This window comes from Carcharhinus amblyrhynchos, chromosome 7 (genome assembly GCF_965287045.1).
Source record: "Carcharhinus amblyrhynchos chromosome 7, sCarAmb.v2.hapA, whole genome shotgun sequence".
In the NCBI taxonomy this organism is placed as follows: domain Eukaryota; kingdom Metazoa; phylum Chordata; class Chondrichthyes; order Carcharhiniformes; family Carcharhinidae; genus Carcharhinus; species Carcharhinus amblyrhynchos.
Genome location: NC_137330.1, coordinates 61,678,000 through 61,691,403, shown reverse-complemented (window position 1 = coordinate 61,691,403; position 13,404 = coordinate 61,678,000). Strand labels below are relative to the sequence as shown.

Below are 13,404 nucleotides of genomic sequence, written 5' to 3'. Positions count from 1 at the left end.
AAGTGTCTGAAACAGCAGGTTTTTGCACAAGCAACCCCACGTTTTTATCAGCTCCAATTCAAGCTTTGCAAATATTGTATTCATCTTTCAACTTGAAGCTGTGATTCTGGATTTCAAATAACACTCAGTCTTTATGCCCATTCCCCCTCGCAAACTCTCCCAGTGGAAAGTAAAATCTCAGCAACCTTTGCGATTCCATCCTCACCTAGTTGCATCTCTTTGTTCCTCATCCCACCCCTTAACCTCTCCCATTCTCTCAATCTCATTTAAGTCTTTAAGGCAGCCTTCTGCCTAACCCCTCGTCTCCTCATGGCGAAGGGTTGACTTGGGGTGTTGCGCCTCATGCCTCATTTTTGCTGGCCTCCCCTGGGTTGAGTCGCAAACCTGTTCACCTCGCCTGCTCAGCAGCTGACTGCACATAATGGTGGCTTGATTTCAGTGCCTCGCTGTTGCGGGCCTGCCCTCTGCCCTGGTTGAGGCTCATTCCTGCTTGTCTCATCTGTTCTGCTCAGTGGCTGACTTCACCTCGTGGTGACTTTGAGTGACTCGCTGTTGCTGTCCTACCCTCAGCTCCCAGTTGAGTTATCAACCTGCTTGCCTTTCACAAAAACAGTAAACTTTCAGCAGTCTTTGCCTCTCCCTCCTTGCCTAGCCGCCTCTCCTTGTTCCTCAAGTTAATCGTTTGTATGATTCGAACCAGTGTTTGCCTGTCCTTTCAGACTCGCCATGTCATCGAATAAGCAGCGAGCCATGGTGGTGTATTCTCACAGGCAGCAAACCAGATTCATGAAATCTCTTTAGTATTAATTCATAAAAAATTACAGATAATGAAATAAGTGATTGGGACATACAGATGGAATTAACTTAGAAGTTGACATGTAATTTTGAAGTTTGGTATTTCTTATCACAGTGGAATATTTTGACCTTCAACAAATAGAAAAATTATGCTTTCCAAGCCGTTAAGCCTGCTTATCAATTTAAACTTTATCAGTTTATGGCATTTAAATTCTAGGTATCTAATTCAATGTGATGTAATTTTTTTCAAGAGACTTTACAACAAGACTAATAGCAGAAAAAGGTACGTTTTCATCAGTCATAGATTTCTCCTGATTGCAGTTTAAGAGGATTTAAGCAACACATGCTTTGAAGAAATTCAGACTCAATGGCTGCAACTTCTTGATTTCCATATTACATTGAGCATGTCTAGACTTGCAAGTTGTCAGTTTCAGTGAAGTAATAGTGACCAGTGCTGACATTTCACAGTCTTGATGATGAAACTCGGAGTCACGGTTTATATACTTTTGAAAGTGTTCGTTTCCCATCAAAGCATGATTTTCTATTGATATGCTCCTTCCCATCTCAATTATGGCCCAGAATTTGCTGTTAGATATTTTGCCTCAACCTTCTGTTTGAAAACAAATTGCACCATCTTTAGCTGGGGGTGTGAACTAATTACATTACCTGGAACCTTGGCAAACAACAGGACCAATAGCCTATCTCTTCAATGAGACATAAAGTTAGAGAACAAAGGAACAGTGGAGAAGGAAATAATGTGAATTAGAATCAAATAATACGGAAAGTGAAGTAAAGAGAGGGGAAGAAATTAATAGCTTGAGATAGAGACAAAAGACAAAGAAGAAGTAAGATAAACATAATTTGAACAACCTTTACTGGGTCAGTTTGCTACCTGCAGTAGTTTGGAATTTACTGTTTCATGTGATTCCTTTCTGGACCTTTTGAGGTTGTGGCATTTCTGAAACCTAAAGTTGGCACTAAAAGGGTGCTTGTATCAATAAATAACTGTCCTAACTTTATGGCAGGATTAATTTGTATTTATAGGTCAAATACAGCAATTTCTTGAATTTTGGGAGATCCCAAAAATGTACGTCTGCTATAATTTGTGATGACTCAAAACTCATAGTGCATATCTTTCTCTAAATTACTGCTCTTTTACATATATTGTTGCACTGAGTCTTCCATGGAGGGGCAATCACTCTTGGTTTGCTGCTCTGTGCCAATTTACTCACCTCAGACTGGAGGTCCACATTTCTAACCTGGACTTGTGAATCAGGCATCCTGAGAAATGTGATGCATACCTGTTTCTGGTGTCCTTTCTTTTGATTGGAGGAACTCTGGGGGAAGCCAAGTCATGCCACTTTTTTATTGCTGTATACTCGTCTGTTTAAATGTCCCAAAACCACATTGATAAGCTGTTGAGATGCTGTGTGTACAATTAGTGAGGGAATTGAGAGGGGAGGGAGGAGAGGAGTCAAGTTGTTGGGAGGAGATAGTGGGGCAGGGGATAGTGAGATTGGGGGGTTGTTGGGGGTGTGATGATAGTAGTTGCATTTATGTTTAAAGATTGTTTTAAAGTTCACTTTTTTTTACCAAGTATTTGGTATATATGGAAGGAATACAGCTATGATGCTGGTTAGAGCAGGTTAATTAGTCATTTTAGCCATGTGGTGAATACTTAGGAGAGAGTTAATTGACTTCTGTTTACAAAAAGAAGTAGTCCTCTGGGGTTTTTGATTAAAAGAACAGATGGTGGGTTTAAGTATGCAGGGTCATATTAATGTGGTTAATGAGAAGTACGAGAAATGTATCAGAGAAAAAATAACTTTTGAGTTCTGGCTGGGCTTTTTAAAGACAGAGGTTTGCAAGCTGTTGTCTCCACAAAATCTCTCTGAAAGATTTACTGTATGTTTACACTCATTATTGCAAGTCTTTGTTTGGTTGCTAACTGTATTTAAAGTGGTTTCTGAATCTGTAAGAAGAATGTTGCTTATTTGGAACTGAAACAATGATAAATTAGGAATTAGCTTTTTTTAACTATTGTTAAATGGGTATTAGTTAAGCTGCTTCATTTGTTAGTTGCACTTAAACTGTGTTATTAATTGAAGTTCGTTTTACTGTTTTAAATATCCCTAACTTGTCAATGAAATTACTCTTGGTGTGAAGCATCATATCCTCAATTTATTCCAAAAAAGAAAAATTGTTGGGTCTAGTCTGGCTTCCTACTGTAACTTGGGATCTAGTCCAGTGCCCTAACAGGGCCTAGGGGATAGTTGGTTGGTTGGTGGGGTAATTGAGGAATGAGGGATAGACAAGCTGGGTAGGCTAATCGGGGTGGGAAGGTAGTTGAGGAGTGGGATGGGTATTCAAGTTCGGGGAACTGGTCAGGTAGGGTGTGGGTAGTCAGGTATGGGGGATTAGTTTGAAATTCAGTCAGGGTTTGTGGTAGATAGTCAGGTTGTCAGCAGGGTAGTAGGATGGGTTGTTGTCAGGCATCCAGTGAGGTGCTGGGGAGTCGGTGGTGTATTTATTTGGAATATTTTTTTCCAAAATGTTTCTGTAGCTTTAGGTATCTTCTTTGTATCTCCTTATATGCTGTTAAATATATAGCTGAGTTGCTCCTGCAAGAGACTTGTAACAAACACAACTGACTGAATGATCTCATTCTGCCCTGTAACCATTCTCTGATTCGATGACAAGTCTAAAATGGGAAAGCTTTGCATTTCTTTATGGCAAAGTTGTATTGGAAAAGAACTACCCTTTGAAATGTTCAGTCCATTGTTAATGACCTGGGTTGTTTAGGGCTTTAAAAAAAGCCATGACCTGGAACAGCATTGAAGGTTTGACCCTTTGGAGAATAAATATGAAACTGGAATTTGTGTGATCTTTGAGTGTTCTGTATGCACAGTTGAGTTATAGGAGATGGGTTTGTACCTGCGATGTGACCATTTGTAGTTTGTGTTTTATTTTACTGTTTGCAACCCTGACTTTTTTTCTTTCACCCATTGGGTAGCAGGTTGAAAAACATTATTGACAATATATCTAGTAGCAGATTGGCCGATCTCTTGACTGGTTGGTAATGATTGAAGTATATGGATTGCAAAGGGAGAAAAGATTTTGTAGTTAGCAGTGGTGCTTGTCACTGACCTTGAAGAAAGCAGCCCACAAAAATCTAGTGCTCTCTGGCATACATTTTTCCTGTTTTGATAGTAAATTCAGTTTGATGCCAAGCCAAGCGGGCTTCCTGGTGTCCAACAGTAGTAAAGCAGGGTAAGCTGCCAATCACATTGAAGTATTCTCAAGGACAGCAAAGGAGGCAGTATTTATGCACTATTTATAGAACCATAGAAACATTACAGCACAGAAAGAGGCATTCAGCCTATTACACCTGCCCCAGTCAAGAATGAGAAATAAAAATCACTTCTCCTTTTAATCCCACTTTTAAATGAGTTGATGATTTTGCTCTCCACCATCAAACCAGGCAGTGAGATTTTTCCTCGCGTCCCCCCATTCTTTTCCCAGTCGCCTTAAATCTGTGTCTTGTTATGGAAAACAGTACTTTCTTGCCTACTGTATCTGGGCCCTCAAAATCTTGTACATTTCAGTTAAGTCAGCCTTCAGTCTCCTTTGTTCTCAGGAAAACATTTCCAACCAATCTATGATAAAAGCAAATTACTGCATTTTCAACAGAAAATGCTGGAAAGTCTCAGCAGTTCTGAAAGCACTTTCAGAGACAGAACAGAGCCACCATTTTGAGTCTGGAAGAACCTTCATCCAGCCAACTAATCTTTCCTCATCACTGCCGTTTTCAAGTCTTGACAACCTTTTTTATAAGTCTTTTCTGTACTCTCCCCGGAGCAATTAGATTCTTCCTGGAATCTGGCTACCAGAACTGTTTACAAAACTCCAGCTGTGGCCTAACCTGTATTTTTCTAGTTCTAGCATTACATTCCTGGTTTTGTATTCAGTACCTTGTCCAATTAAGGAAAGCATTCCATGTACTTTCTTCAACTTCTTCTCCACCTGTCCTGCCACTTCAGGGACCTGTGGATATGCGCTCCAAGGTCTCTCACTTCCTCAATCCCTTCCATTATCCTCTCATTTAATATGTGTTCCCATCCCCTCACACTTCTCTGGATTGAATTCCATTTGCTACTTCTTTGTCCATTCACCCAATTCTGGAGTTGACAGCTATTCTCTTTACTGTCAACTACACAGCCAATTTTGATGTCATCTGTAAATATCCTGATCATGCCTCCTACATTTAAGTCCTGCTCATCAATATATACACCAAATGGCAAGGGACCCAACATTGACGCCCATGAAATTGATCAGTTCGGGCGGCACAGTGGCAGGTGGTTAGCACTGCTGTCTCTCAGCGCCAGGGACCTGGGTTTGATTCCTGGCTCAGGTCACTGGACAGAGTCTGCACATTCTCCCCATGCCTGTGTGGGCTTCCTCCAGATGCTCCAGTTTCTTCCCACATTCCAAAGACACGCTGGTTAGGTGCTTTGACAATACAAAATTCTCCCTCAGTGTACCCGAACAAGTGCCAGAGTATGGTGCCTAGGAGATTTTCACAGTAAATTCACTGCAGTGTTAATGTAAGCCTACTTAGGACACCAGTAAACTGAAACTTATTACTGAGCCAATTTTGAATCCAATTCCCCATATTCTTCTAAACCCTTAGGTTTTTACTTTTATGTTCAGGTTGCCATGTTGGACTTTGCCAAATGTCTTACTAAAATCCATGTAGACATAATATGCTGTACTGCTCTTATCGATGTTGCTTCTTACTTCCTCATGAAATTTTGTTAAATAGTAAGATGTAACCTTCCCTTAGCAAAACCATGTTGACTATCCAGGATCAATCCATGCCTCTCAGAATTGATTTTAATAATTTGCCCACCACCGAGGTCAAACTGAATGGCTTGCAATTATCTTGCCCATCCCTTGCACCCTTTTTAAATAATGGAACAATGTTTGCAGATTGCCAGTCCTCTGGTACCTCTCACAAATCTCATTAGAATTGGAAAATTATCCTGTATCACCTTATAGTAAGTGCTGTTTCCTCCTTGGCTCCCTTTAACGGGCTGGGACACAATCCGCTGAAGCAGGAGTGAGCCATATCTCCGTGAAACACAGTGCACAGCAGTCTCTCAGTTCTTTTTGAAAGGTGAACCTGGCTTTAAGTTTGTTGAGCTTGTTTGCCAGGAGTAAGCCATGGTGGGGTTGGGGGGGAATTGCCACCTTGGGACCGTGTTGTTTCCCTCTCACTTGCAAGCCTGTATGTTTGCCACTCTTCTTGGAGTAACTGCTTCCTTTTGTGCCTGGGAGACAGTGAGAGTGGTAAGTGATGCTAAGGTATAGGTGTGTCCAGTGAGGTTCTTTGCTTTAGTCATTGTGGCCGGAGGATTTTTTTACCTTATGTGCAGTTCCTGCGTGGATAGATGGATCTGCGTGGTTGGGCGTTCCAGGTCACTGCCGGGTTGCAGTTTACCTTTGGAGGCCGTGCCCTGTCAGAGAGTGAGTCCAGACTGGATAGGTCGAATGGCCCCCTTCTGCACTATAGGGATTCTAGGATTCTCTGTGTTTTGTATACCTGGTAATTTGTTGGCCGACATGTTACAAAGACAATGACATAGGGCTGTATTCTTCCTTTCATATCTATGATAACCTTTCAAAACTCTACATTATATTGAGTTTTATTTTGTTTCTACTGGTGGCACACATCCAAACATTACCTCGACATTGGTGCATACAACAAAAATCATTCCGTATGTAGATGGCAAAAATTAGATGGAATTAGACATTGGCAGGGACTAATGATGGCCTAAGTTGGCTAACCACGAGTTATCTTGGAAGACTTTTACTGCATTGAATTCAGATTCACAGCATTCTGTAATAATCTGAGTAATGTTTTAAATAGTGAAAATAAATGCGTATTGAACTCTGGAATGTTGCCTCTCATACCAATTATGAGGCTCAGGCCAAACGACACTGACCTTCTTAGAACCCACAGTCTAGCCTAGCATTTTAATCATGTTCTTTCATAGTAAGACTTTCAATTTTAAACTGCATTGCATTACTTATCCTGTTTGGCTGCACATCAGTTCATATTGTGAGATTATTTCGTAGAATTGCCTGCAACGTTTTTATAATTATTTAATGGCTTCTTAAGAAAGAGTAACAATTAAACTAATAAATTCAATGAGTTTGTGCTTTCTGTGAATACTGGTCACAAGTTCCGTTATGTTCATTCCAACTGAAAAACAAGATCCTTAATGATGCTTATAATGGCTATTCAGAGTCTCCAGCTGAGCATACAATAAGTAATTGTTAGCGAGCTCCCTCTGTAGGCAAACTTGCGTTCATATCAGAATGATTTTTGTCCTTATCAAAGAATGCTTGTTCTGCAAAACATTAGTTTTCACAAAGCCAAAAAAATTACACACCCCGTTGCTCCACTCCTCCAAGCTTTCAGTCATATTGCATTATCTTCATATAAAAATTGACTCTTTACTTTGATTGTTTTGGAATGGGAAAGAATATATGAAAATGTAGTAATTTCAAGAAGAGCCAAAGGGGGTATTCTGTCTGAATTGATGTCCCAAGATGCTTGGAGAAAAACTGCCAGATGTATATTGGTATAAGGATAATTACTTTACATTTAAATATTGTATAAGATGAAAATCTTTAAGTTCTATATTGCCAATTACTTCCATTTCTGAAGATGGTCTGTTATACCGATGAGGTTGGGGGGGGGCCGGGCGGGGTGGCGGTGGGGGAGAACCTTTTCGTTCTTGCCCTGATTTGAGATTCCTCTGAATTGTTTTCCCTCCGCAATCATTCACACATGTCATTGTGTGTCACTGTTAATTGAATTTGAATAAAAACTAAAAAGTTTCTTAGCGGATAATATATTGCTCTGTATAGTTTATTTCTATCGCACATTGTTATAAATTTATTTTTTACACGATTGATGTTTTCAAAAACAAATTCTGTGATTACTTAAGATTGTAGATGGCATCAAGGCTGTGCAAGACATCGCAGTCCAAACAGATGAGAGACTCTCCAAGGCCATGATACCAGTTCCCTGTCTTCACATCACCATTCTTGTGATGTACCTTGCAAATGAAATGGAGGTGAACAAGTGAGTAATTTCTTGAATGAACTCCTTGCAATGAATGCTAAACTGTGCAATAAAATTTAGTTTGTGTTACATGTATAGAAATTAATTGAATTGTCAGGCCACATGTCCCCCTTCTATGACAAAGCTTTGAAAAAGGGTTGTCTGGACTCAAAACGTCAGCTCTTTTCTCTCCTTACAGATGCTGCCAGACCTGCTGAGGTTTTCCAGCATTTTCTTTTTTGGATGCTCCTCTTCTGTGCTGTAATCACTCTGAGTCTTATCAAACGGCTATTCAGTAAGATACTTTTCCACTCAGTAAATTATTTTCTTGCTTTTCCAACTTCACACTATACCTGGGCAAATTGTTTGCGTTTTTAAAGTAATTTGCCCACCCCTAAGTTGGTGGAAGATTGAGGAGCAGAGAGAATGTAGCTGAACCAAAAAAAATTACTTAATTAAATTTTCCTCCTCATCTCACTGATTTAGATGCCATTTCTTTTTCTGATCTTTGAGTCTACTTAATTCACTATTCTGCCTTCTCTGTCCAGAAACATCCAAAGCTTCAGACTCCCCAACATATTTCACTTCATTACTGTTGGGAAAGAAAAAAATTAGAGAATATACTTTTGTTTAATTTAGAGGAAACTTATACAATATATTTCCAAGCCTGGTCTTCCCTCTGCATTTGTACCCCGAAACTTGTATAATCTGAATATAAATCAACTAATGATGACATGTCCATTGGAGTGCACAAGAATTTATACTCTGATGATAATATGTCCAAGTCGCATTGATTTTTTTTGCAGTCAAACACCTCAGCCCACCGTCCTGAACAGATCTCTGCTCCCAGATCACGCAGGTTTGAGTACATTCCAACTGCACTTGTTTGGAGGATCACTTCACATTCATCCAAGTTTTCATGAGTCACTTCTAAGTTTTTGTAAAAGAACTTCATCGTCACTGAAACTTGGACCATATTTCCTGTTGCTTTTTATCTATTTTTATAGCATACAGTGAGACAGTGGCATAGTGGTTATGTCACTGGACTAGTAATCCAGAGGCCCATGCCGATGCTCTGGGGATACTGGTTTAAATCCCACCATGGCAGCTTGACCAATGCCAGATTTTTTGCATGAGCGGAATAGGCTAATAAGGATTTAAACCCTTTCCTTTGTTTATGTAAGCTGGTTGTCATTTAAAAAAAAACAGATGGTTTGCTGATGTTCTTCCTCATCTGGTCTAGCTGACGTGTGACTCCAGACCCACAGCAGCTGTGTTCTAAAATGGCATGGCAAGCCAATCAGTTCAAGGGCATTATGGATGGGCAGCAAATGATGGCCTTGCCAAATCCCATTAAAGAATAACTCAAAATAAGTCCTGTTAAACACAGGTTCTTAATGTTCTGTGTCTAATGTGCGTGAATAAAGGTTAAATGAATTGAAATGGTGAAGACATCAAATGCACTTTCAGGTTGAATTTCCAGGTTATGCCAACTGAGGAAATTCCATCACAGATTTTTGACTTTCCAACCCTTATCTCACCTATTTCTGCAGCTTAATGTATAGTTAGAAGAAACTAAGGCACAGATATTCCATCTTTATCCACCTTTATAGAACTAAAAAAGACAAATGCAGTTATTATTTACCCTTTTCATTGCCAGAAAGCTGTATTTAAGATCATACCAATTGATCTTGGTGTTGTTTTTCTATTTCAGACAGTGCTGTTTGCTCATGATTAGAATTGCCCTTTATTTGGGTGTTAGTCGCCAATGAAGCCGATACTTTAAGTAACCACCAAAAATTTTTTTTGAGCCTTTAGGCTTTTGCATGAGTGGAACAGGCCAATAAAGATTCAAACCCTTTCCTTTGTTTATGTCAGCTGTATAATTTTCTTTTCTGTTAGAGCAGTAAATGCTGTTGAAGAATGCAAAGTGATGGTGCAGAAAATCTTACAAGGAACACAGCTGGCCCTGCGAATTGAAGGGATTGCAGATTTTAGAGGTGAAGTGGTATTTGCACAGCTGGTGCAGAATGAACACCTGACAACACTAGCACATATTGCAGGTAAGAGGCTTGATTTATAACATAATGCTCAAGAAACTGTATATGGTTTGGCAATTGTGCCAGCATTTCTGAATATATTGAAATTTAAAGCAAATGTACTGGGAACTTGCTAATTTTTAAAATTGAATACTTCCTCCTTGAATACTTGCTGGCTTACATGCCTAAAGGTACTGTTTTGATGTGTTTTTTCAAGGCTGGTGCTTCTTTGCATCTGGATTTTATTTATTAACGTTCACTTTTGACTTGGAAATTCTATTTCCTTAGCGTTTAAGACAAGTGAGAATTGAATGTTCCCCCTTTTTATTAGTGTCACTGTTGATGTTTCACAACATTTTCTTTTTATGATGCATCAAACATTTTATTTTTGAAATGCATCAAAGTAAGGCAGTTAAATTCACAGCGAATCAGATGCAGAGCTATCTGGTTTAATGTCTAATTAACAAACTCGAGATATGAGTTATATTAAAAGGATTGGCTTACGATAGTGCAGAGCTGACAAACAGGCTATAAGAATAGAAAATATGGAAATATTCACAAGGTCAAGACAGTATCTGTTCAACAGGTTTATTTATTAGCGTCACACGTAGGCTTACATTAACACTGCAGTAAAGTTACTGTGAAAATCCCCTTGTCGCTACACTTCTGCGTTTGAGTACACTGAGGGAGAATTTGGCATGGCCAATGCGCCTAACCAGCACGTCTTTTGGACTGTGGGAGGAAATCGGAGCACCCAGAGGAAACCCATGCAGACATGTTGAGAACATGCAGACTCCACACAGACAGTGATCGAAGCCAGAAGCCGAACCCAGATCCCTGGCACTGTGAGGCAGCAGTGCTAACCACCAAGAGAAACCGAGTTACGGCCAAAGTGAATGATGATAGAGGAAAGAAAAGAGTCAAGAAAACAAACCTGTTTGAAACAGCTGTGCTGTTGATTGAAAGCAGAAATTAGGAAAAGTAAGAGAAAAACTGAAGCAAGGCAAAAAAATTGTGCAAAGTTTAATTCTGAAATTGTCCAACTCAGTGCTGAGGCTGTGAAGTATCTAATTGAAAGAAGATTCGCTGCCTTCAAGTTTGACTTCACTCAAATAGTGCGGTAGGCTGAAGCGATGTCAGTCTAAGGGCAATGTAAAAGTTACAGGCCATGGGAAACTCTGAGTCAAATTTCCAGACTGAACGGAGACATTCTGCAAAGCAGCCACTGCTCCCGCCCCAGCATAGGGCCCCTCCTGCCTTCTCTTTTCACTCCGCCAGCTTCTGCACTCAAAAGGATCATCCTTTGCCATTTCCACTAACTACAGCATGATGCCACTACTCGCCACGTCTTCTCCTCACTTCCTCTGTCAGCACTCCACGGGGATGGTTCTCTCTGGGACACTCTGGACCACTCCTCCATTACATTTTCTTTTTGTGATGTATTAAGCATTTTGTTTTTGTGATGCATCAAAGTAAGCCGATTAAATTCACAGCGAAGCAGTTGCAGGGTTGTCTGGTTCAACACCTAATTACCAAACTCAAGACATGAGTTACATTATAAGGACCGGCTTACGGCTGATAAACAGGCTATAAGTACAGAAAATACTGGAAATCTTTTCTAGATCACGGCAGTATGGGTCAGACGTGGTCAAGAGCCCTGTCAACCACAGTGGGTAGTTGAGGAAGAAGGAAGATGTGTGGGCAGCGCTATTTTGGAAACTAGCATCATCAGAACAGATGCAGCAGTAGTGAAGGAACTGAGTGAATGGGATAGAGTCCTTACAGGATGTGGGTGTGTGAAGAGCTGTAGTCAAGATAGTTGTGGGAGTCGGTGGGATTGTAATGGATTTTGGTAAACAGTTTATCATCAGAAATGGAGACAGAAAGATCAAGGAACGAAGAGAAGTGTCAGAGATAGACCATATGACAGTGATAGAGGGGTGGAAATTGGAAGCAAAAGCAATTAAATTTTTCCAGGTCCAGTTGGGAGAATGAAGCGGCACCAAAATAGTCGTCAATGTACTGACAAAGGAGTTGGGGGAGGGGGGGCAGGAGGAGGACTGGAGCAGGAATGTTGCACATAACCCATAAGGAGACAGGCATAACTGGGACCCGTGTGGGTGCCCATAGCCATATCTTTCTTTTCTTTGCCTTATGTAAATTCTTATTCAAGCTTTACTGGCTCCCTCTGTCCATCACCATATCAAACCACTTGTCTTCACAACTCCTTTGACCTTGGTAGTCTTTAATTTGATTAAACCAGTCACACCACACAAGCCTGTTTCCTATGATATGATAATATGAAAATAATATTGCAAAAATAATATTAAAATGTTTGGTTTTCTGACACCAGAAGACGTAGTATTTTTGGATTTCTCAAAAGCATTCAATACATTGTCATATTAACTGTTTCTGTATTGTAGCCAGGTTGCAAAGAGGACACACAGAACCTGCAAAAAGTTATAGGTTGGTTAAGTAAATGGGCAAACATTTGCCAAATGGAGTATACGGTAGGAAATGAGAGGTTGTCCACTTTGGCAGGAAGGTTAGAAAAGCAGAATATTATTTAAATGGAAATTGATTGCACAATGTTGTAATGCAGAGGGATCTGCATGTTCTAATAAATGAATCACAAGACTTGCATAGAGGTACAGCAAGTAATTATTATCATTGTCACGAAAGAGATAGTGTTGGGCAAGTTAATGGGGGCTAAAGGTAGACAAGTCTCCTGGTCGTGATGGAATGCATCCCCAGGGTATTAAAAGAGATGGCAGGAGAAATAGCAAATGCACTAGTGGTAATTTACCAAAATTTGCTGGACACTGGGGGAGTTCCTGCAGATTGGAAAACAGCAAATGTGACGCTACTATTTAAAAAAGGAGGTAGACAAAAGGCGGGTAATTATAGGCCGGTTGGCTTAACTTCTGTAGTAGGGATAATGCTTGAATCTGTCATTAAAGAAAAAATAGCGAGACATCTGGATATAAATTGCCCCGTTGGTAAGATGCAGCATGGGTTCACTAAGGGAAGGTCATGTTAGACTAATTTGGTGGAATTCTTTGAGAACATTACATGTGTAGTGGACAATGGGGAACCTGTGGATGTGGTGTTTCTGGATTTCCAGAAGGCATTTGACAAGGTGCCGCACCAAAGACTGCTACATAAAATAAAGGTGTACGGTGTTCCGGGTAATGTATTAGCATGGATAGAGGATTGGTTAATTAGCAGAAAGAAAAAAGTGGGTGTAAATGGGTGTTTTTCTGGTTGGCGATCAGTGACTCGTGGTATGCGTCGGGGATAATGTTGGGACCACAATTGTTTGCGATTTACATAGATGATTTGGAATTGGGGACCAAGTGTAGTGTATCAAAATTTGCAGATGACACTGAGATGAGTAGCAGAGCAAAGTGTGCAGAGGACGCTGGAAGTCTGCAAAGG

At 40.2% G+C, this 13,404-nt stretch overlaps 1 protein-coding gene across 4 annotated transcripts in view; it reads left to right on the top strand.

Annotated features, from left to right (window-relative positions):
• akap7 (A kinase (PRKA) anchor protein 7) overlaps nt 1-13,404 on the top strand; it is a 142,375-nt gene that overhangs the window by 25,334 nt on the left and 103,637 nt on the right. For all 4 annotated transcript variants that reach the window (XM_080192439.1, XM_080192440.1, XM_080192441.1 and 1 more), the window contains exons 4-5: nt 7,812-7,948; nt 9,830-9,990. In XM_080192439.1, coding sequence (XP_080048565.1) covers nt 7,812-7,948; nt 9,830-9,990 — 298 coding nt within the window. The remainder of the gene's footprint in view (nt 1-7,811; nt 7,949-9,829; nt 9,991-13,404) is intronic.